This window comes from Epinephelus fuscoguttatus, linkage group LG18, assembly GCF_011397635.1.
Source record: "Epinephelus fuscoguttatus linkage group LG18, E.fuscoguttatus.final_Chr_v1".
NCBI lineage: Eukaryota > Metazoa > Chordata > Actinopteri > Perciformes > Serranidae > Epinephelus > Epinephelus fuscoguttatus.
The window spans coordinates 3,543,032-3,568,662 of NC_064769.1; the positions used below are offsets into that span (position 1 = coordinate 3,543,032).

At 41.0% G+C, this 25,631-nt stretch overlaps 1 protein-coding gene across 2 annotated transcripts in view; it reads right to left on the bottom strand.

Moving 5' to 3' along the window:
- The window catches only part of dcp2 (decapping mRNA 2), a 53,766-nt gene that overhangs the window by 6,463 nt on the left and 21,672 nt on the right, over positions 1-25,631 (bottom strand). The window contains exons 4-10 of one of the 2 annotated variants that reach the window (XM_049604094.1): positions 20,224-20,322; positions 19,965-20,117; positions 19,764-19,876; positions 19,435-19,539; positions 9,372-9,477; positions 8,003-8,089; positions 6,048-6,099 (exon numbers count right to left, since the gene is read on the bottom strand). In XM_049604094.1, the coding sequence (XP_049460051.1) occupies positions 6,048-6,099; positions 8,003-8,089; positions 9,372-9,477; positions 19,435-19,539; positions 19,764-19,876; positions 19,965-20,117; positions 20,224-20,322 (715 nt within the window). Of the gene's footprint in view, positions 1-6,047; positions 6,100-7,987; positions 8,090-9,371; positions 9,478-19,434; positions 19,540-19,763; positions 19,877-19,964; positions 20,118-20,223; positions 20,323-25,631 lie in introns of both variants that reach the window. The other variant, XM_049604093.1, reaches the window with a different exon arrangement.

Sequence of the window (25,631 nt, forward strand, 5' to 3'; positions counted from 1 at the left end):
TCCTCCGTTTGGGAACACTTTGGTTTCAGGGTAAAATACGAAGATGAAAATAAACAAGTGGACAAGACAAAAGCAGTGTGCCGACACTGCAGAACAGCGGTCGGGTATGTACTTGAAACACGTTTAACATGCTAACGCATCTAAAGCGACCACCACCCGAGTTTGAACGTTAACCGGCACGACTAGAAAAAGCAATCTGGTGCAAACTATGATATCATCGTCGTTTAAAAAGAAAGAGCATTTCCCTGACCATCGCGCTAAAGAAATAACCAACGCCATTGGAGTTGAGTACAATTGTTTAAGCTGCACTTTCGATATAAGCATGTTTTGTTTACTGCACTTTAACAAAGTGGGAAAGCTAAGTAAGTTCCTAGTAAAACGGAATCTGAGCAGGCTTTAAAGCTGACCAGCTGCACTATACTTTTTATTTTAATTAAGTAAAACTGTTAAAGCAGAAATGTATATTTATACTTTTCATTCAAAAAATGTGTTAAAAAAAGAGCAGGATTTTATTTTTCACTTTTATATTTCTATTTTCATTCAAACAATGTGAAAAAGCAGGATTTTATATATATTTGTTTCCTTCAAAAATTGTGTAAAAAGAGTTAACTGCTGTGGTGGTATGTTTTAATAAGGTTACCAATAAGTAAAAGATATTTAATAGTTGTTGTTAATAGTTGTTGTTTAATAGTTTTTTCATTACTGTACCGAAAAAAACTGAACCTTGTGTGACTTGTGTACCGAGGTACGTACCGAACCGTGATTTTTGTGTACTGTTACACCCCTAATATATATGTGTATATATATATATATATATATATATATATATATATATATATATATACAGTACAGGCCAAAAGTTTGGACACACCTTCTCATTCAATGCGTTTTCTTTATTTTCATGACTATTTACATTGTAGATTCTCAATGAAGGCATCAAAACTATGCACTCCATCACTCTCCTTCTTGGTCAAATAGCCCTTACACAGCCTGGAGGTGTGTTTGGGGTCATTGTCCTGTTGAAAAATAAATGATCGTCCAACTAAATGCAAACCGGATGGGATGGCATGTCGCTGCAGGATGCTGTGGTAGCCATGCTGGTTCAGTGTGCCTTCAATTTTGAATAAATCCCCAACAGTGTCACCAGCAAAACGTCCCCCACACCATCACACCTCCTCCTCCTCCATGCTTCACAGTGGGAACCAGGCATGTGGAATCCATCCGTTCACCTTTTCTGCGTCTCACAAAGACACGGCGGTTGGAACCAAAGATCTCAAATTTGGACTCATCAGACCAAAGCACAGATTTCCACTGGTCTAATGTCCATTCCTTGTGTTTCTTGGCCCAAACAAATCTCTTCTGCTTGTTGCCTCTCCTTAGCAGTGGTTTCCTAGCAGCTATTTGACCATGAAGGCCTGATTCGCGCAGTCTCCTCTTAACAGTTGTTCTAGAGATGGGTCTGCTGCTAGAACTCTGTGTGGCATTCATCTGGTCTCTGATCTGAGCTGCTGTTAACTTGCGATTTCTGAGGCTGGTGACTCGGATGAACTTATCCTCAGAAGCAGAGGTGACTCTTGGTCTTCCTTTCCTGGGTCGGTCCTCATGTGTGCCAGTTTCGTTGTAGCGCTTGATGGTTTTTGCGACTCCACTTGGGGACACATTTAAAGTTTTTGCAATTTTCCGGACTGACTGACCTTCATTTCTTAAAGTAATGTTGGCCACTTGTTTTTCTTTAGTTAGCTGATTGGTTCTTGCCATAATATGAATTTTAACAGTTGTCCAATAGGGCTGTCGGCTGTGTATTAACCTGACTTCTGCACAACACAACTGATGGTCCCAACCCCATTGATAAAGCAAGAAACTCCACTAATTAACCCTGATAAGGCACACCTGTGAAGTGGAAACCATTTCAGGTGACTACCTCTTGAAGCTCATGGAGAGAATGCCAAGAGTGTGCAAAGCAGTAATCAGAGCAAAGGGTGGCTGTTTTGAAGAAACTAGAATATAAAACATGTTTTCAGTTATTTCACCTTTTTTTGTTAAGTACATAACTCCACATGTGTTCATTCATAGTTTCGATGCCTTCAGTGAGAATCTACAATGTAAATAGTCATGAAAATAAAGAAAATGCATTGAATGAGAAGGTGTGTCCAAACTTTTGGCCTGTACTGTATATATATATATATATATATATATATATATATATATATATATATATACATACACACATACAAAACCCAAAACCAGTGAAGTTGGCACGTTGTGTAAACCGTAAATAAAAACAGAATACAATGATTTGCAAATCCTTTTCAACCTATATTCAATTGAATACACTGCAAAGACAAGTTACTTAATGTTCGAACAGGTAAACTTTGTAATTTTTTGCAAATATTAGCTCATTTGGAATTTGATGCCTGCAACATGTTTCAAAAAAGCTGGCACAAGTGGCAAAAAAGACTGAGAAAGTTGAGGAATGCTCATCAAACACTTATTTGGAACATCCCACAGGTGAACGGGCTAATTGGGAACAGGTGGGTGCCATGATTGGGTATAAAAGCAGCTTCCCTGAAATGCTCAGTCATTCACAAACAAGGATGGGGCGAGGGTCACCACTTAGTGAACAAATGCATGAGCTGATTGTCGAACAGTTTAAGAACAACATTCCTCAACGAGCTATTGCAAGAAATTTAGGGATTTCATCATCTACGGTCCGTAATATCGTCAAAGGTTCAGAGAATCTGGAGAAATCACTGCACGTGGCGACAAGGCGAAAACCAACATTGAATGCCCGTGACCTTGATCCTCAGGCGGTACTGCATCAAAACCGACATCAGTGTGTAAAGGACATCACCACATGGGCTCAGGAACACTTCAGAAAACCACTGTCAGTAACTACAGTTCGTCGCTACATCTGCAAGTGCAAGTTAAAACTCTACAATGCAAAGCGAAAGCCATTTATCAACAGCACCCAGAAACGCCGCCGGCTTCGCTGGGCCCGACCTCATCTAAGATGATGACTGATGCAAAGTGGAAAAGTGTTCTGTGGTCTGACGAGTCCACATTTCAAATTGTTTTTGGAAACTGTGGACGTCGTGTCCTCCGGACCAAAGAGGAAAAGAACCATCCGGACTGTTATAGGCACAAAGTTCAAAAGCCAGCATCTGTGATGGTATGGGGGTGTATTAGTGCCAAAGGCATGGGCAACTTACACATATGTGAAGGCACCATTAATGCTGAAAGGTACATACAGGTTTTGGAGCAACATATGTTGCCATCCAAGCAACGTCTTTTTCATGGACGCCCCTGCTTATTTCAGCAAGACAATGCCAAGCCACATTCTGCACGTGTTACAACAGCATGGCTCCATAGTAAAAGAGTGTGGGTACTAGACTGGCCTGCCTGTAGTCCAGACCTGTCTCCCATTGAAAATGTGTGGCGCATTATGAAGCGTAAAATACGACAACGGAGACCCCGGACTGTTGAACAACTTAAGCTGTACATCAAGCAAGAATGGGAAAGAGTTCCACCTGAAAAGCTTCAAAAATTGGTCTCCTCAGTTCCCAAACGTTTACTGAGTGTCGTTAAAAGGAAAGGCGATGTAACACAGTGGTAAAAAGGCCCCTGTGCCAACTTTTTTGCAATGTGTTGCTGCCTTTAAATTCTAAGTTAATGATTATTTGCAAAAAAAAAAAATAAAGTTTCTCAGTTTGAACATTAAACATCTTGTCTTTGCAGTGTATTCAAATATAAGTTTTATATAATATAAGTTGAAAAGGATTTGCAAATCATTGTATTCTGTTTTTATCTACGATTTACATAACGTGCCAACTTCACTGGTTTTGGGTTTTGTATATATATATATATATATATATATATATATATGTATGTGTGTGTGTGTGTGTGTGTGTAAGGGATAATGTATAGTGAGCCGGTGAAAAATAACTCCCGGACAGGGGAAGAGGGACGGAGTGGATGAACCCAGTTAAAGAGTACCCGCCCGGACGGGACGCTCTAAAACTAAAGCGAGCACACCCGCAAGGAGGCAGGGATCATTTCATTGGTCAACAGTAAATCTGGTATTCTACTGGTTGGGGGATTTTGACAGGGTTGGTACACAAAAAAAAAACAAGTGCATGGTATCTGAGTGCAAGCAACATGTTATCTGAGTGCGAGCACACAGTTTGAGCAGAAACAGAGTAGATCCAAGCGCAAGCAGAGGCTCTTTGAGTGTGAGGGTAGGGTTTTTGAACGTGAAATCAATAAATAACGCTTTCAAACTGATAGACCACTCTCTTGAATAAAGATAGGGATAAAGCTCCATACGCATGCGCAGTCACGTACTGCTGAGTGAAATCCCTGATCGTTAGCTCACACGCAGCTTGCTCGAGCTGTTCTCTGTGTTGTTGAAATTAAACAAAATAACATGGAACATATTTAAGCAATATCACACGAGAGGTAGTGATGTTGTACTGTATATCGTCATGGCTGTGATTCGGCCATTCGAGTGCCGAAGACAATTACAGCTTTTATACAACAGTTCAACAACAGCTTAAACAGCAATGCTGAGTAACAAAATGTTAACAAAAGGTGATGAAATAAATTATTTAAGTATGTTATGTAGCTCAGGGGAAAAACAACAGTTCCCCAGTCTGTTGCCAGGCAATGCAGCACACAAACCAGGAACTCACAAGCTACTTTGTATTTACATTGATCTGCAACTGCATAACTTCGTCCAGTTCGGCTGATGAAACGTTGGCAAACTGGATGTTGGCACGGCCAGATTCAGCTTCCACTCTCCCTCATCCTCATCAGTACCTCATCAGATGATCATTGATAATTCAGTTCAAACGATATCAAAGCTTTGCTTTGCTTTTATAGCCTACAACAGCTCTACAAACGTCACTTAGCTATAGTTGGCTGCAATAAATAAATGACAACAGATTATGATTTCTTTGTTTATTTATGTGGCTCCACTAACTAATAGATCAGGACTTGACTGTTTCAAGTACGCCAATGTAGCGAGTGTGACAGTTGGTTAATTAACAGTTATATTTATATTTACAACACCTGTGAGCGGAGTGATTTTACTGTTACATGTCCCAGTGATGTTGTCCTCTATATCAGCACTCATGGAATGCCTCTTGTCCAATCAAATTACTCGGTCGGAACGAACTGTTGTATAAAAACAATTAATAAATAGACAAAGTGGTGTTTAAAACTGCATATATTGCTAGCAGATCTATTTTCTGGTCTAAAGTGCGGCTGTGACTATTTCTGAATGTGGGCTTTAGCAGACAGCCGCTCTCTCCTCTTCCTCGTCATCCCCTCGCTCTGAATGTAGGCATGGACTGTAACGCTATATGGCGTATACTGCCCCCATCAGTTCCGGAAGAGTCATAGCACCGATTCTAATGCTGGTATCGGTTCTTCCAGTTTTTCAAAAAATGAGTATCACCGGGTTTTTTCATCATGGAATCAAAAGCTATCGCGAGTATCGGTTCTCATGATATCACTAGTGTAGACTCTGGCTACAAATGACACCACCAGTTCAAGATGGCAGTGGCCATATCCGCGATATGTTGGCTTCATTTTTGTACAGTGAGAGGAAGTGAAGGCATGTTGGCCACCAGGTCCTGAAAGGCCCCCACTGATCAAAAAACTTGATTGGGGTATCCCTAATTGAAATTACTAGGAAATTACTGACCTTTAAAAATTATGTGTTACACTTGCTTCACAATGTCCTCTTAGATTTGTCTGAATTGTGCCTTCAGTTTACCATTTTATTTCTACTATATTTTTTTTATTTTCTCTTCTATGTGACCCCTGGTATTTCACTCTGTGAATGCTCTGGTGACCTGACATGCCAGTCTCATGTTTGAAAAGGGGTCAGTGTTGTTGTTCTGTAAAGGTGTCTGCCAACTCAGGACCCAGAAACACAGCGCTTTCACATTAACAGATAAAGTACAGCAACAAAATTATTTCATTTGGCTCAATTAGCTTAACAAAATGGGTGCGGTGTTAAAGTGAGACATGATAACTGTACAAACCTCTCTCAAAACTGTCTTGCAGTCTTCTGGGTTGGAGTCTTTTATTTTCCTTCTGTAGAAATAGTACAGAAATGCATTGCTTGTAATTAAACCATCACTTAAAAGCATTATCATGTCAGTGTCCATTATTTTCAAATTCCAATAAACAGTGGCTTTAAAACTTTCTTTCTGACAAATATGTTTATCAAATTCCCCCACATACATATCATATAAAAACAAACACCTAACAATGAACATAGAGGGCTCACAAAAAAAGGGCACACTTAAATGAAACACATAAAGGTACTTTGAAAATAATAAAAGGAGGGCATGTTCTGCTGTCGTACTTTCTGACAAGGTACAAACCCAGTTCCAAAAAAGTTGGGATGCTGTGTACAACATAAATAAAATATGATGCAATGATTTGCAAATCGTTTTTACCTTTATCCAATTGACTTAAGTACAAAGACAACATATTTAACAGATAGAAATTTACAAACTTTGTTTTTTTTGTAAATAACACTCATTTTGAATTTGATGCATGCAACACGTTTCCTAAAAGTTGTGGAATGCTCAAAATACACCTGGAGCTTCCCACAGGTAAACAGGTTCATTGGTAACAGGTGATGGTATCATGACTGGGTTGAAAGAGGCATCCTCAAAAGCCTCAGGTATTCACAAGCAAGGATGGTCCTTTGTAAAAAACTGTGGGCAAATAGTCCAACAGTTTGAGAACGATTCTCAAAGCACAATTGCAAAGAATTTAGGGATTTCAATCCGTAATATCATCTAAGATTCAGAGAATCTGTAGAAATCTCTGCAAATAAAGCGACGAGGCTGAAGGCCAATACTGACTGACTGTGACCTTTGACACCTCAGGCTGCGCTGCATCAAAAACCAACACAACTGTATAAAGGACATTACTACATGGGCTCAGGAACACTTTGGAAACAATTGTCAGTAAACACAGTTCACCATTGCATCTAAAATGCAAGTTAAGACTCTACCATGCAAAGTGAAAGTCATATATCAACAACATCCAAAAACACCACTGACTTCTCTGGGCCTGGGCTCATCTGAAATGGACTAAAACAAAGTGGAAAAGTGTGCTGTGGTCTGATGAGTCCACATTTTAGATTGTTTTTGGAAATCATGGACGTCGTGTCCTCCGGGCTAAAGAGAAAAAGGACCATCCAGATTGTTTAAAGGTTAAAGTATAAAGCCAGCATCTGTGACAGTATGAAGGTGTGTTTGTGCGTGCCCATAATGGGTACGCGTCTGTGAAGGCATCATGAATGCTGAAAGGTACATGCAGGTTTTGGAACAACATATGCTGCCATCAAGATTCCATCTTTCTCAGGGATGTCCCTGCTTCTTCCAGTAAGACAATTAGACACATTCTGCATGTGTTCCAACAGCGTGGCTTTATAGTAAAAGAGTGCAGGTTCTAAAGTGACATGCCTACAGTCCAGACCTGTCTCTTATTGAACATGTGTGGCACATTACAAAGCGTAAAATGCAGCAACAGAGACCCCTGACTGCTGAGCAACTTAAGTCATATATCAAGCAAAAATTAGTGTCCTCAGTTCCCAAGCACCTACTGAGTGTATATTTACAAAAAACAATAAAATTTATCAGTTTTAACATTAAATATATTGTCTTTGTACAGTACTCAACTGAATATAGGTCAAAAATGGTTTAAAAATCATTGTGTTCTGTTTGTAATGACAGCTTCCCAATTGTTTGTGGAATTGGGGTTGTACTTAAATAACGGCGACGGTGGCTTTAAAACTGGTCCAAGATCCACCATAATAATACTCTGTGAGATGGTCAGAAAAGTCAGTGGCATTTCTGACTAATGACTGGTGTTGAGGTTTGTGCTTGTCTCTTTTTCTAAAAGGTCAGAATCACATGTGACCTCTATACTGAAAACAGCAATATGAAACAAATACAGCACTTACTAATGTGGTTTTCACCTGTTGGTTGTTGGCTCCATTGTCATTGGCTCCTTTCTTCACATAAGACGAATCCTGACATTTCTTCCCGCCTTTCACATTTGGGTTCTACAGAGAATGGGATGAAGTCACTCTGACGAGGCAACCCTGTCTCAAGCCACTCATAGATTCTATGTCCTATTACAGGGGCTATGTCAGTAAGTTACTGTCACTTAGTTGTCAGATGTCATCACAAGTTCCCATCCGTCATCTCACAAAGACCAAAATGAACAGTGTGTTAAAGTGGCCCTCATCAACTCAGATGTTCAGAGGTTGGTACTTAAGAAGTAAAGGGTCGATCTGAAGAGACTGCTTGATGGGATAAAGCAGCAGCTCTACTCCCTCCATCAGTGTTTATATCATTAATGAATTCTATGACAAAAAGTGTTCTCAACAATTTTTTTTTTCCATGACAAAGACGAGGTGTTGACGAGCTAAAAATTGATCTTTCATAAGAAAAACTATGACAGTACGTATGGTTTGTTTTCGTTGATGAGACGAGACAGGACTAAAATGTTAGTGGTGGGCTGTCAGACATTCAAAATAAGAATAAAGGACAACACAGACATAAATTATTTTATGAAACATATGAGGAAATGTTTAAATTAGGAAGCCCAGTGTAGCTGTGCTTCTAATGCCATATGAACGATAGCAGATCTGAGCACCAACGGGCTAGTAAACTAGTGCGCCAGGAACAGCCAACCTGATGCATAATCAAACTAAGTGGCTGCTTAGGGCCCAATGGTGAGTACAGAGCCCCCCTGGAGTACTGGAAATGTCTGACATACAGAGCCAGGCATCTGTACACTCACTATACAAGTTGTGTAGGCTCCCAAAATTACGCAATTACTGCCTCCCCCTCACATCAAAGCGGATGTCAGTGTTTACGGAGGAGAAATTAGTTGTGCTCAGTCACTCAGCAGGACCAATGGACTCCCTGTAGTAAGTATTCACTTTTGCTATGCTAGGCCCGAAGATAGGCAGCAGGTTGTCAAACTACCCCCATGTGATCCTAAGATATGCCTAGAAATGGCAATCATGAAGGCGAAGCTCCTGGACCAACTGGTGGTACTCCCCGTCATCCACCCCTTTTTTTTAGGGTCTCATGTACGCACACAGATCTGTTTCCCTGTGCCCAACAAACTATTTGCTAACAAGCCCTTACCCTCAACCAGAGCTTAAGTACCCTCTGCCTATCCATTTTAGCCACTAGATACTAATTACTGTAAAATAAATAAAATAAAAAATTAATGATAAATAAAAGGTAGATTGATTGCGTTTCTTTATGAGTAGCAACCTTCAGACACAGACACTTTCTGTGTGATCGGGGCCCAGTCCTGTCTTTTCTAACCTGGTTGATGTCATACTGGGTCAGCTGGCCCAGAGCCTTCTGCTGCTTGTGTTTTGCCAAGTCTCCTGGAAATGCATCAGTGCTGGTGAGGCGGCGGGATTTGGACCTAAAACATGGAAGAAAAAAACAAAGACAAGGTGGATGGTCAACTGCTGATGGCCCAGATGGTTCTGCTATATATCTAAAAGATACAAATATTTAATCACATAACAAAATTACAAGCAGAGTATTGTTTTCAGCCAATTACAATAAAAAACAAAGAGGGGTTGCTATTTTAATAAGCATTAAAGTCTCATTTATTCACAACTCCACCATTACAGATCAAGAAGGACGTTTCATCATCTTTAACATCTCAATCAACAATAGCCCGGTTACAATTGGCAATGTTTATGGCCCAAACACTGATGACCCATCTTTTTTCAATAACTTCTTTTCTTCCATCTCCACTAACTGTAATGGCCCAATCATAACAAAGTCATCAACCCATCACTGGATAGAAGTAACACCTCAAAGAAATGCACCTGGCAGTCTACAGAAACAATATAACAGTTCATGAGCGATATTGGTCTTGGAGATAGTTGGCGTATGCAACACCCTACTGCAAGATAGAGTTCTCAACGGGCCCAAAAATTTAACCCGAAACTGAAATGAACCGAGGGACCCGGCCCGGCCTGACAACATCACATACATCACTGGGTACGAGCCCGACTGAACCCGAGTTTTTTTTTTTTTTTTTTTTTTTTTTTTAAATGGAAGGGGAGAAAAAACGATGCTCCCCCTGTGCGCCTCAGCAGTCTGGCTTCTCTGGCTCAAATACAGTATCTTTAATCACTTAAAGTCAACCAATCATTCATGTCCCAAAATAATATTACCAGACAGACAGGCTTCAACGTCAGCGTGGGGGAGAGCAACCATTGTGCATCATGTAGTGCTGCACCGCTGCATTTAATGAGCCGCAGCCGCTCTCAACACTTTTCCCGCATCTGAACGCTGACTGACTGACTGAACTTCGCTCACACTTCACAGCAGCCTATCTTGTTTTAGTATTATTATTTTTTTCGTCAGAACGGAATTCAGCATTCTTTATTGTTGTAATTCGCATATTCTTCTTGCTTAATTATTATAGCCCTATTATCATCCCCCTTACACACACACACACACACACACACACACACACACACAGCAGACGATACTTCAACTTCAACTCGAACATCAACAACATAACATTGAATAATGAATGGATTTGGAATAATTTTAACAGACATGCATATTTTCTTCCTCACAGGCTGCTCAGAAGTGAGAACCATGGACAGCAGCATTGTGTGTTAGTGCTGCTGTCACACCCTCACGCAGTGCGCTTCTCTGACAGACACACTTTTTTTTCCTTTTTTTTTTAAATCTCTGTCCGCTGCCCAAACCCGACTAAGCCCGCCCCAATTAACTGAATTAGCCCAAACCAACCCGACCCGTCGGGCTTATTCGGCTCGGGCTCGGGTTGAAACTGAGAACTCTATCGCAAAAACAATATTAATTTTTTTCACCAGTTCATAAATCATTTTCACGTACTGACTTCTTCCTCACCAGCAATTCAATTATGTCAGATATCTCAGATTCAATGATCCACCCCATAATAATCAACAGGGGTGTTTCTTGGGACTGAGAACATTGGGGGCTGAGCCCAGAACGTTATAGGGAAGTCTAGGGGATCCTACCTGGGAAAAAAGCTCTATGCTTTCTTGAGCCTTATTGCGTCTTGTCTACAGCCAAATACTGCCAACATGTACAGTACAGGCCAAAAGTTTGGACACACCTTCTCATTCAATGCATTTTCTTTATTTTCATGACTATTTACATTGTAGATTCTCACTGAAGGCATCAAAACTATGAATGAACACATGTGGAGTTATGTACTTAACAAAAAAAGGTGAAATAACTGAAAACATGTTGTATATTCTAGTTTCTTCAAAATAGCCACCCTTTGCTCTGATTACTGCTTTGCACACTCTTGGCATTCTCTCCATGAGCTTCAAGAGGTAGTCACCTGAAATGGTTTTCCAACAGTCTTGAAGGAGTTCCCAGAGGTGTTTAGCACTTGTTGGCCCCTTTGCCTTCACTCTGCGGTCCAGCTCACCCCAAACCATCTCCATTGGGTTCAGGTCCGGTGACTGTGGAGGCCAGGTCATCTGCCGCAGCACTCCATCACTCTCCTTCTTGGTCAAATAGCCCTTACACAGCCTGGAGGTGTGTTTGGGGTCATTGTCCTGTTGAAAAATAAATGATCGTCCAACTAAACGCAAACCGGATGGGATGGGATGGCATGTCGCTGCAGGATGCTGTGGTAGCCATGCTGGTTCAGTGTGTCTTCAATTTTGAATAAATCCCCAACAGTGTCACCAGCAAAACACCCCCACACCATCACACCTCCTCCTCCATGCTTCACAGTGGGAACCAGGCATGTGGAATCCATCCGTTCACCTTTTCTGCGTCTCACAAAGACACGGCGGTTGGAACCAAAGATCTCAAATTTGGACTCATCAGACCAAAGTACAGATTTCCACTGGTCTAATGTCCTTGTGTTTCTTGGCCCAAACAAATCTCTTCTGCTTGTTGCCTCTCCTTAGCAGTGGTTTCCTAGCAGCTATTTGACCATGAAGGCCTGATTCGCGCAGTCTCCTCTTAACAGTTGTTCTAGAGATGGGTCTGCTGCTAGAACTCTGTGTGGCATTCATCTGGTCTCTGATCTGAGCTGCTGTTAACTTGCGATTTCTGAGGCTGGTGACTCGGATGAACTTATCCTCAGAAGCAGAGGTGACTCTTGGTCTTCCTTTCCTGGGTCGGTCCTCATGTGTGCCAGTTTCGTTGTAGCGCTTGATGGTTTTTGCGACTCCACTTGGGGACACATTTAAAGTTTTTGCAATTTTCCAGACTGACTGACCTTCATTTCTTAAAGTAATGATGGCCACTGGTTTTTCTTTAGTTAGCTGATTGGTTCTTGCCATAATATGAATTTTAACAGTTGTCCAATAGGGCTGTCGGCTGTGTATTAACCTGACTTCTGCACAACACAACTGATGGTCCCAACCCCATTGATAAAGCAAGAAATTCCACTAATTAACTCTGATAAGGCACACCTGTGAAGTGGAAACCATTTCAGGTGACTACCTCTTGAAGCTCATGGAGAGAATGCCAAGAGTGTGCAAAGCAGTAATCAGAGCAAAGGGTGGCTATTTTGAAGAAACTAGAATATAAAACATGTTTTCAGTTATTTCACCTTTTTTTGTTAAGTACATAACTCATAGTTTTGATGCCTTCAGTGAGAATCTACAATGTAAATAGTCATGAAAATAAAGAAAATGCATTGAATGAGAAGGTGTGTCCAAACTTTTGGCCTGTACTGTACTTCAAAATGTGTCAAAATAAAATTATATTATATTGATAGAAACAGGATGATGCACTTATAGATAACACAGGAATTAAAGCCAAAAAAAATAAATATTTTGTAAATATTTTTGACTGAAGCCAAGTCATATCCCCCCTCAATTTTTAAAAAATGTTAGAGGTTACATGATTTGCAATTTTTAGTTTGCTTTTTTTTGTTAACACCAGACCATGTGAAAAAGTTGAGTGATGATGCCTACAGACTATATCAGGAGCCATATTTTCCCCAAAAAATACACATTACATGAGTCAGTTTAAGGCAAAATGAGATAGAGGTGCTCGGCAGCGCTCGGCAGCCCTTCGGAAGTCCTCGGGAGTTTAATTGTGAAAGCTCAGCTTTCACAATAAAAAGAAAAAGGCCAACACTTAAACCCACACAGCAACGTTAGAAGGACATAACAACAGTTACGTAGTTGTGTGCGGTATCTTTGGTAACTTATGTGAGAAAAATATCACTGAATTTATGTGTGGGAAAAGTCGCCAGCCGTACCGAGCCTTCAGGGATTTTCAGCCCGCCTAAGAGCGTCTATCACCGGGGAGGACTGTCCCGCAGCTCCGCCGGCACGCCCCCCTGACACTACACGTTTCACATTATTTTGAAGGAATAAACAGAATTTAAATTATTCATTTACCTGTTTCTGGTAACGGCTCCCTGGAGACGTGAGCCTCAGCCGAGTCAGCCTCCTTGTTTTTGAAAAAACGTCTTATATCCATGATCTTTCGTGTTGTTGCTAAAACGTCTCCCTCCAGCGCGCCAACGGTTTAGATACCGGAAGAGCCTGGTGACGCGAGGCTATCAGCCAATAAAACACGGATGCTTCACGAAACCCCTCTCTCTGATTAACCAGTCTCGACGTCATCCTGTGTTGCATTCACTGAAAATGGAAAACTACAACTTCTTTAGTGGCTCGTTAATGTACAGTTATCATTATTTCTTCTGAAATTGAATTATCCGGGGCTTAAGAAAAAACGTTCGGGGCTAAAGCCCCAGATGCCCAGGCCAGGCGACGCCACTGATAATCAGTAACCATGCCCCGGTAACATTCACATGGAATACAATTTATCCGCATAAACCTACCACCAGGTGGCGCTTTAACAAATCCCTCCTCAATGACCCAGAATTTGATAGTCTTATTAAAAGAGAGTGGGCATCCTTCCTTTAAATAAATGATTCCCCAGAGTCATCTCTGTCTGTTCTCTGGGAAACAGGTAAAGCAGTTTTAAGAGGTATTATAATTTAATTCTCCACCTACAAAAAAGGATAAAACAACAATAGGAAGCTGAACTGGAATAAAAAAAAAAAAAAATCAAGCAACTTGAAGTTGCTCTTCCTGAGGTTTCTACCGTTTTTTTTCCCCGTGAAAGGGTTTTTTTTGGGAGTTTTTCCTTATCCGCTGTGAGGGTCCAAAGGACAGAGGGATGCTGTATGCTGTAAAGCCCTGTGAGGCAAATTGTGATTTGTGATATTGGGCTTTATAAATAAAATTGATTGATTGATTGATTGATTGATTGATTGATTGACCTTACAGCATATCATATTAAGGTTGTTATGTTGTGTTGTATTACATTATATAATGGTATACCATAGTGGACATAATGATAGCATTGGTATTATAGTCTTATTATTATATCATTTTATATTACATTATAACATTAATATGGATCTTCAAATATATATTAATTTTGACTGGACTATGTGAACTGCATATATTCTAATCCTCACTTGGAGAAAAAATAAAGCGTTGCAGAGCATTGTTCCTGTGGGCTACAGCAACACTAAACCCCTGGGAAGGGGTCCTGAGAAGGAACACTTGCTATTTTTAAATATCCATGAAGAGAGACTCTGCAGCCTGTTCTATTTTGTTCTGAAAATGTTGGCGTGCAACCCCTTTCTGTGGACAAAAAAATGAGGTGCAGACTTCCCTCTTTGTCACTGGTGAAAATACAGAAAACACAGCGAGGGCTGGATGGAGCAGTGAGTGACAACAACCCTGCCCAGATTTAAGAGTACTGTTTGAGGTGGAAACAAACAAATTTGATATACTAAATAAATTCACACAAACATGCAATTTAGCAAAATTTTACAGTTTGTAAGAAGGTTCTCCAGGATAACCTGCAAAAAACAGGATAAAAAAAAAATCAATAAAGTGTTTTTTGGTTTTTTTTTGCATCCAGACAGGATTCCTGACAAGAGCTGATACTTTCACACTCTTGTCCAACCACTGTAGCTCAGAATAATATTTACAGACTTTGTGACAAAAAGTGGGAAAAAGTTATACATGGTCTTTTAACAGAAAATAATCCATACACTGTTTAGAATCTCCCATGATTATAGATGCAACATTTCGTTCATAGAGACCTCATCTGGCATGTACTACTTTTCCTCTCTTCTTTGCTGTCGCAACAGAAACTTTTTTTTCCATCTCATTTCATATTAACCTACCTATAAACTAGCAGCTGATGAGCAGGTAGTATACAGCAGGTTTATCAAAGAATTTTCACAGAAAAAAGAAAAGAAAAAAAGATTCCTGCTGCTGCTGGAAGCCAGGTTGATGAGAGCTGGAAAACCAAACCAAGCATCTGACTGAAGAAAAAAAAAAAAAAAAAGCTGCAGAGATTGTGATTATTCTCTGTGAGACTGCTCTTTTTTTGTTTCAAATAACAGAAAAACAGTCTGGGCCCCGTTTCCCAGTTTCAATGTGCCTTAGCGCTCTATGAAGATCTCTATGAAGATCTCTATGAAGATCTCTATGAACTTTTTTTCCTACGAGTGTTTCCCAAACCGTCCCTTAGCGGTTGCTCGTAAGGAGGGCTGCTAAGCTAAATCGTAAGTTGGAGCTGTCCTTCACCACGGTGCTGAAAGTGTATTAATTGATGCTGCACGCATCAATTGACCTCATATAAAGGTAAATAAATGACGTTGTAATATGAAAAGTATTTGCTTAATAATTTTACCTCCATCAAATATTATACCATAAATGAGGCTATGCCTTTTACAGAACATCTGCTCATCTATTTGAAGCCTAGTCCACACATACACAGGCATTTTTAAAAGCAGCCCTTTAAAACAAAATTTTCGTCCAGACGAGCGTTTTGGCATACGTGTTTGTCTCCCTTTTTCCATCACTGCAGATCAATGCCAGTTTGTGTCTTACATACAAGTTTTCCAACATTAGTTCTGTCAATGTATAGACTGCAAATCTGTTGTTGTCACACAAAAGACACTTGTAGCAGCAGCATCTCCACGTTTCATTGCTCTGTGTGTGTGTGTGTGTGTGTGTGTGTGTGTGTGTGTGTGTGTGTATAACATAACTAAATACAGGAATGTATGTTGTTCAGCTTTAGACAGAAAAGAAAAGACACACTCCTTTATGTACCTTACACACCACTATCTTATTACAGTCAGCATTCAACTCCACAGAAAGTGACAATGTCCATGTATCATATACCTGCTTTTGTTTCTGTACTTGTCAATTTATACATAGGTATGTTTTCAATGGGACATTTCTGCTGGCACTGTCTCTATTAACCTGAATAATTGTTACTTCTTTGAACAGAAATAGCTTTAATCAAGTACCAGCCTTTCATATGAGTATTAACTGTGTGTGTGCATAAAAACGTAAAGCCGCCAGAAGCTGTACCTCTGGGCTGAGGGCGAAGTTGCACTTGTTAGCTCTGGAAATGTGCGGAAATTAGTGTTGCACGGTATACCGGTACTAAAATAGTACCGCGGTACTTGAGTATTCCAAATGGTACTATACTGCATTTGGTAAATACCGGTACTTTGAAATTGATTCAATTCATTAATTTCGTTAATTTATTTTACTCATTTATGCACACAAACGCCTTTCTTGTTCCTATTGGAGCACAGATTGCACAAGTGGTGTGTATGACAACACCTGTATCAACATTCGCAGCTGGTGTACGTGAAAAAAGACAAGAGAAAGTCTGCCTCGCAAAGGGAGACAACACGAGACAACACCAACTTGGTGAAACTTTTGAGCAACCAAACCGTGACGTCTGTACCGAGGTACTTACCGAACCATGATTTTTTGATACCGTTACACCCCTACTATTTATTGTTCTAAAGGTTTGTAGCCAAAAGGACTTTTCCTTGGGAAAAGTACTGAAAAGTATCGAAATCCATATTGGCATGGGTACCGAAACAAAGATTTTGGTATCGTGACAACACTAGCGGGGACACAAGTGCAAGCAGTTTCAGGATCTCCTCACGTGGCAGCCGGTATTTGGACAGGATGGCACTGTCTGAGAGGACATCAAGCTGACTGAAGTTTGTCCTTATAAAATGATTAACATGAACCAAATGGCTATGCGGACGGCGACGCCTTTGGTTCAGTTGATTGGGCGCAACGATATGCTGTAATGCAGCCATAATCTCGTCTAAAATGAAGCAACAATGAAGCAAGCAGAGGTGCCAATATAGCTGGTGCCACTCGCTTGATTAGTTTCCAGCCGGCCTCATTAGACTTCAATTTGATCAATTTGTCAAGTATCTGTCAGATATTCAGTATATAGTGGTAGGGTACAGCCTATAGCCTCACCCAGGATGCAGAGCAGGTTCTGGTCCAGGCTCTTGTCATCTCACACCTAGACTACTGCAACTCCCTCTTGGATAGTGTTTCTGCATGTGCCATCTTAACTCTGCAACTCATCCAGAATGCAGCAGTCTGGCTGGTCTTCAATCTACCCAAGTTCTTCCACTACCCTGCTCATCTGCACCCTGCACAGGCTCCTGGTGACTGCTCAAATCTGATTCAAGACCCTGGTACTTGCCTTTCATGCTGTGAATGGCTCAGACCCATCCTACATCTAGGACATGGTCAGACTATACACCCCAGCTGACAAGCTCTACTACAGCAAATCGGCTTGCAACAGCACTCTCTCGTTACAAGGGGGGCCTAGCTCCATCTTCCATCACAGTCTGAAAACTCATCTGTTACAGTGTGGAGACGGACAACTTGCCCCAAAATAAAGAACAGCAAAAACAAAACAACCTCTGTCTCTATCGCCTACTGTCTCTTATGATGACCCCTCCTGTGTCTCTACTCTTCCTGACCTGCTTGTGCTTTCTCCTCCCCTTGCAGGTAGTGGACTGGTAGTGCAGATTGTTAGGAAGCTGGCTCAGCAGGGGCCCTTGTTTTTAAGCACTGCGTGCACACAAAGCCCGAACTGTATGCTGCTGACACTGGTTAGCTGTGGAGAGCACTGTGCGCAGTTGAATGATGTCAGGCTGTGGCAGGTGAGAGCATTCAGGAAAGTTTGGCTTTCCTTTAGCCGATAATAAGCATGAATATACTGAGTCATTTTCACGTCAACCACGTTAACCAGGCTAATGAAATTAATGTTGTTGGTCGTAGAAATCCAAGATAACGTCAAACAGCGTTACATAATTGCAGTACACTGTGTCAGCAGTTTTTAATTATCTCTTCTAATAGTGTGCATAGCCCACCAAGTACCATATCAGTTTTCAGATCATTTTTGTATATAAAATGTGCTGTCAGGCGCACAGAGCACACTGGAGACACTGCAGTACTCTGCGTCTTGCCCTGCACATCTTCATGACCTGCATATATGGTTTGTGTAAACTGGCAAAGACGTAAGGGTGCAATTCTTTTCCTTTAGATCTGACTCTACAAAAGAACAAACAAACAAAAAAAAGTCAGGTAATGTCCTGTTTGATGAACTGTTTGTGACCCCACTGCCCACCAAACAATAGGCTATCTGCTTTCTAACCTCCGGCTCAAAAAGGGCCTGGATTTCTACATCAGAAATATGCGTGTGTTGTGGTTTTGCCATAATTTACTGTAAAGAGCCACAGATCAGCCGACTCATGTCTATGCATCAGCATTAATGATGTGCTTTTCACTGACCATTTATCATTGAATACAGGTGTGTAGATGGCAGGATATGAGGCTGGTCCACGTGCAGACAATTCCAAGTTGATCCTGGATTTATAAAAGAACTCTGCATACTGGCAGGTTTTATAAATCAGAATATTTTTTGGCATACATATATTTCCTCATTTGTACGTATGCAAACATTCTGTGCAGATTCTCAGCACAGTTTTATAAATGAGGCCCATGGGCCGATGAGCTGCAAGCCTACAGAGCTGGGCAGTTCAGTTTGCTTCACTCTTTTGAAGCTCTCCCAGCTCCCACATGCTCCTTTGGTTTGACCAATTTGTTTTGTCTTTTCTTTTAGCATACAACATCTCCACACACCATTTTTCACTCACCCTGGCACTTGCAAACACCACTGATGCTACTGATTGTTCACATCTCATTCATTTGTTTTGTAAATAACATTATACAATAAATTGGTTCATTTTTAACCTCCATCCTTTTGTGTATTCTCCCTTCTTTTGTCTGAACCCTGAGCCGGTTCATGACACTGTAACTGTAGCACTTGAAGTAGATCAGCATAATAGATGAAACTGATCTACCTGAATGATTCTTGCACTTCTTGGATCTGTACCCACATAGCTGCATTATTAAATACTCCTAAAGTAAGCCACTTTGGATAAAAGCAAAATGTAATGTAAATATAAATAAATGTAATGTAATGTTATGCTAAGTTCTACTGATGAATGATAAAGCGTCTTTACCGAGCACTGTCTGAAGGTTTGCATGGAGTGTTGCCATTGTTTGCAAAGTCCTCATCACTGTCTGTGGACTCGCCTTTCAGCCTGCTGATCCATTCTCGCAGTGGTCTGTACAGAGGGAGCAGGAAGTATGCCATCAATACGAGTCAATTACTGTAATGGCACTCAATCCCATTTTTCAAGTCCAAACATACAAAAATATAACAACACTGAGACTATCTATCTTCTTAACTCATTCTCAGAAGGAAATACAATTATATTCTTTCAAGATAAATGGAAAATTCTGTGATGAAAAGAATGAATTGCTACATGCCACACACACACACACACACCTTATGAATGGAATGGCCATGAAAAACCTGTTGGGGGCAAGTCCAAGTTTAGACTTTGGGGTCATATCATTCCTGTGACATGGCAGCTTCTCAATAGGAAACCATTCAATGTTCTACAAGAAAAGAAAAACAGGATTTGAAACAAAACTGTAAGCAGGAAATCAATGTGATGACAGCATGTGTAAAAACAGGACTTCCTACCCTGATCTCTTTTCTTGTTTTGGGATTGAACTTGGTATCCTTTGACACTCCTGGTATGATGTAGAGCCGCACCAGCTGGTCAGTGATTTTCTGCTCTATGTACATGTCTTTGCAGATGCGATTCTTGATGTCAAAGCCTGTTTCCTCCAACACCTGGAAAACGGACAGTATTTTTGAGCTATGAACTGTAAGCATTAATTATACATGTTGTTTAATCCTTTCTGATGATCAGTTGAACAGCAAACAATATGACACTCACTTCTCGAACTGCACAGTCATGAGGAGCTTCATCCTCATTAACTTTCCCCTTCGGAAAGCCCCAGCCTGATTTCGCCAGGTAGCCCTGAACAAGCAGCGCCTGAGGAGAGAAGATGCACCAGCTAGCTGCAGCACGTCAGGTAGTGTTACTGGACAGCACTAGATGTACAGTACAGGCCAAAAGTTTGGACACACCTTATCATTCAATGCGTTTTCTTTATTTTCATGACTATTTACATTGTAGATTCTCACTGAAGGCATCAAAACTATGAATGAACACATGTGGAGTTATGTACTTAACAAAAAAAGGTGAAATAACTGAAAACATGTTTTATATTCTAGTTTCTTCAAAATAGCCACCCTTTGCTCTGATTACTGCTTTGCACACTCTTGGCATTCTCTCGATGAGCTTCAAGAGGTAGTCACCTGAAATGGTTTCCACTTCACAGGTGTGCCTTATCGGGGTTAATTAGTGGAATTTCTTGCTTTATCAATGGGGTTGGGACCATCAGTTGTGTTGTGCAGAAGTCAGGTTAATACACAGCCGACAGCCCTATTGGACAACTGTTAAAATTCATATTATGGCAAGAACCAATCAGCTAACTAAAGAAAAGTGGCCATCATTACTTTAAGAAATGAAGGTCAGTCAGTCCGGAAAATTGCAAAAACTTTAAATGTGTCCCCAAGTGGAGTCACAAAAACCATCAAGCGCTACAACAAAACTGGCACACATGAGGACCGACCCAGGAAAGGAAGACCAAGAGTCACCTCTGCTTCTGAGGATAAGTTCATCCGAGTCACCAGCCTCAGAAATCGCAAGTTAACAGCAGCTCAGATCAGAGACCAGATGAATGCCACACAGAGTTCTAGCAGCAGACCCATCTCTAGAACAACTGTTAAGAGGAGACTGCGCGAATCAGGCCTTCATGGTCAAATAGCTGCTAGGAAACCACTGCTAAGGAGAGGCAACAAGCAGAAGAGATTTGTTTGGGCCAAGAAACACAAGGAATGGACATTAGACCAGTGGAAATCTGTGCTTTGGTCTGATGAGTCCAAATTTGAGATCTTTGGTTCCAACCGCCGTGTCTTTGTGAGACGCAGAAAAGGTGAACGGATGGATTCCACATGCCTGGTTCCCACTGTGAAGCATGGAGGAGGAGGTGTGATGGCGTCGGGGTGTTTTGCTGGTGACACTGTTGGGGATTTATTCAAAATTGAAGGCACACTGAACCAGCATGGCTACCACAGCATCCTGCAGCGACATGCCATCCCATCCGGTTTGCGTTTAGTTGGACGATCATTTATTTTTCAACAGGACAATGACCCCAAACACACCTCCAGGCTGTGTAAGGGCTATTTGACCAAGAAGGAGAGTGATGGAGTGCTGCGGCAGATGACCTGGCCTCCACAGTCACCGGACCTGAACCCAATGGAGATGGTTTGGGGTGAGCTGGACCGCAGAGTGAAGGCAAAGGGGCCAACAAGTGCTAAACACCTCTGGGAACTCCTTCAAGACTGTTGGAAAACCATTTCAGGTGACTACCTCTTGAAGCTCATGGAGAGAATGCCAAGAGTGTGCAAAGCAGTAATCAGAGCAAAGGGTGGCTATTTTGAAGAAACTAGAATATAAAACATGTTTTCAGTTATTTCACCTTTTTTTGTTAAGTACATAACTCCACATGTGTTCATTCATAGTTTTGATGCCTTCAGTGAGAATCTACAATGTAAATAGTCATGAAAATAAAGAAAACGCATTGAATGAGAAGGTGTGTCCAAACTTTTGGCCTGTACTGTACACTGAAGGCTGTGTCATGGCTCCATATCAAGAATATAACTAGTTTGAAGGTAATAGATAGTTAATGATTTTACTGTTCAATCTCATTTAAAAGGATGTGGTTGGTGATATTCTATATTTCTCAATCACTCCATAATCTGTACTGATGGTCCAATATAGTTTCTCTCAGACTTCCATTTTCTTTTTCAGGCATATGAATCTCTATAACCATTTTTCCGTCCCTAATTTTTTAAATTTAATTGTATTGATCATTTCTTTTAAATCCTTTATCTCTGTATGTCCAAAATGTCTAATTTATTGAGAGTGTAACATAGTACCATCTTTTCCTCAAACAGCAACCCATCCATCCATTTTCATCCATTTATACGAGGCCGTGTCGCAGGGGCAGCAGACTGAGCAAAGTACTCCAGACATCCCTCTCCCCGGCAATGCTTAAACGTGCCCGGAAAACCTCAAACAAGAGGCATCCAGGATGCAATCCTGATCAGCTGCTGGACCACCTCAACTGGCCCCTTTCGACACGAAGGAGCAGCAGCTCTACTGCAAGCTCCCTCCGGATCAGTGTTAATTTCGCAATGACCTTTTTTCCATGACAAAACGAGACGATGATGAGCTAAAAATAAATCTTGATAATAAAAACTAAGACGAAATCTATGTTTTATTTTTGTTGGCGAGATGAGACATGATGAAAACGTTAATGGTGGACTATCAGACATTGAAAGCCAAAAATAGCCATGCTTGTAATTACCTTCAAATGCTCAGGCTGGTAAACTCCAGTAAACAGTCTACACCAGGATATTTTGCTAACCAGCAGAAACAATTGCACCAGAGCAGCATCAGCCGTGGTGTGAGTTATGAGCTCTAATTCAGCAGTAAATAATCAGCTGTGTGTGTCTGACTGTGGATGGTGGAGCTGCTGAATGGATTTGTGGAGTTTGTTAGTTGCAGCAGTGGCTGTTAGCAGTCAGCTCTGCTCATTAGCCGCTGAACAGCAGCGAAGCAAGCAGTCACCAGCCCCCGGACTTCACATCTGATCTCTGGAGGACTCCACTCAGATGCAGACTGAAGAAGGTTTATGGGTTGATGCTTTTTGACAGGCAGGTAGGAGGCTCAGTTATCTATGAGTGTAGCTTTGCTTTAGGGAAAGAGTTTGAACCCAGATCAGTTTTCTCTGACAGAGATGAAATTTTGGTTTTAATCACCAACGAGTGGACACCAGTTTAAACCTTCAGACTAACATGTTGCAGACTAAGAAAGAATTCAGGCTTTAATGAAGTTATTTTTCTGCTTGTTAACAGTGAGATGGTAAGTCAGAGTTTACAATAAACCTGGGTACAAAGCTAGTTATTTTGTGGTGTCAAAGTTTTTGAGAGCATAAATAGAGAGATGTTGAGCTTTCAAATGATGATCAGTAAGTATGTGCTCATAAATCACCCCTTAAACCTGTCAAAAACTGCTGGAGAAATGATATTGTGTAAGTGTGTAGAAATTATTTGGAGTTGTAGAAAAAAAATGTCTAAAAACATTTTTTTTTTTTTTTTTAACAACCTGTCACCTCAATTCTAATTTCTGTTATATGAATTAACCTCACTGGATTAGTTTAAAGAAAAAAAAACATCACAAAAAGCTGACTAAAATTGTTTTGAATTTTTTCAACTGAGCTGAAGTCCCTCGGATGCAGAGCTTTAATATAGGGGCCTTAATGTTCAGCTTAGACTACAGCATTGACATTTCTTTCTTTCTATCATCGCTACTTGAATGCTGCACAATCAGCTACAACAGCACAATATTTAAAAAAACAAACAAAAAAACACTGTTGGTTTGTTTCCTTTATGAGGTTTGTTCATAACAAGAGAAATGTAAAGTAACACCAGCCTTATAAGCTCCACTGTCTCTCAGATTAACTCATATCGTAACGATGCCTGGATTGCGTGACGTGTGTGGTTGTGCTGCTGCCGTGGTCCTGCCAGATGCCTCCTGCTGCTGCTGCCATCATTAGTCATTAGTCATACTTCTACTGTTATTATACACATATGACTATTGTCACACATGTATACTGCCAGATATTAATACATACTTTCAACATATTGTACTACAGTAGCCAGAACTATAACTATAATATTATTACTTTCAACAATGTTGTTGTAAGCTACTGTCATTACCTGCATCTCTCTCTCTCTCTCTCTCTCTCTCTCTCTCTGTCTTATTGTGTCATGTGGATTACTGTTAATTTGTTATGCTGATCTGTTCTGTACGACATCTATTGCACGTCTGTCCGTCCTGGAAGAGGGATCCCTCCTCAGTTGCTCTTCCTGAGGTTTCTACCGTTTTTTTTCCCCGTTAAAGGTTTTTTTTGGGGGGAGTTTTTCCATATCCGCTGCAAAGGTCATAAGGACAGAGGGATGTCGTATGCTGTAAAGCCCTGTGAGGCAAATTGTGATTTGTGATATTGGGCTTTATAAATAAAACGGATTGATTGATTGATTATCCTTAGACCTGGCAAACTGGTCTGAAAATAATACAAACTCAAAAATTACACATAGTATAAAACTGAGGGAATTACTAATAAAGACTTCAGCTCAGTTGAACAAAAACTCACTTGCTCCTGTAAAAACTTGGTATGTGTCATTCACCCACTCTGCTCCCTGGTTTTCACCTCATCTACGACAACTCAAAGCCAAAGGACGTCAACTAGAGCGGCTTTATAAGAAAAACCGACTCTCTGTTCACAAGCAAATGTACCACACCCACATCATTCACTGTAAAGACACCCTCTCCTCAGTCAAATCCCAATATTATGCAGGACTAATCAGTGCTGGTGATGGGAACACTAGGGCCCTGTTCTCAGTGCTGAATTACACGCTGCGCCCTCCGGACTCTTGTCCTCTGATTTCTTCTCTATAGTTCACTGCAATTCACTAATGACATTTTCAATGCAAAAATAATCAAGATCCACCAGCAACTGACCCCTCACACCTCCTGCAATCAATCATCTCCGGTTTTCCATGTCCCCCTGTCTCAATCGTTCTCAAGCTTCCAACTGCCCTCTGCTGCTGTCATTTCGGACCTCATTCTGAAATTTAAAAAATCTACTTGACAGCCTGACCCCCTGCCAACTTCCTGCCTGCCTCCCCTCTCTGTTGCCCCTGATAACTGCCATCATTCACTCCTCCCTCACCTCTGGCTCTGTTCCATCAGCTCTTGGCTCTGTTCCATCAGCTCTTACTCATACTCAAGAAACCTGGTTCGGATCCCAGTAACTTCAATAACCTTCGTCTGATCTCTAACTTACCATTTCTCTCTAAAATCCTGGAAAAAGCAGTGGCATCACAAGTTCATGCTCATCTCCATAACAATAACCTTTATGAACAGTTCCAGTCTGGTTTCCACACACGTCACAGCACAGTGACAGCTCTCCTAAAAATCAACATCCTCCTGATGGCAGCTGACTCCGGACTATTAACCATCCTCATCCTCCTTAACCTGAGTGCAGCCTTCAACACCATCTCCCACACCATCCTCCTCGACAGGCTAGCATCAATTAGTATATCTGACACACCCCTGGACTGGTTCAAATCCTATCTCTCTGGCTGCACTCAGTTCATTCAGTTGAA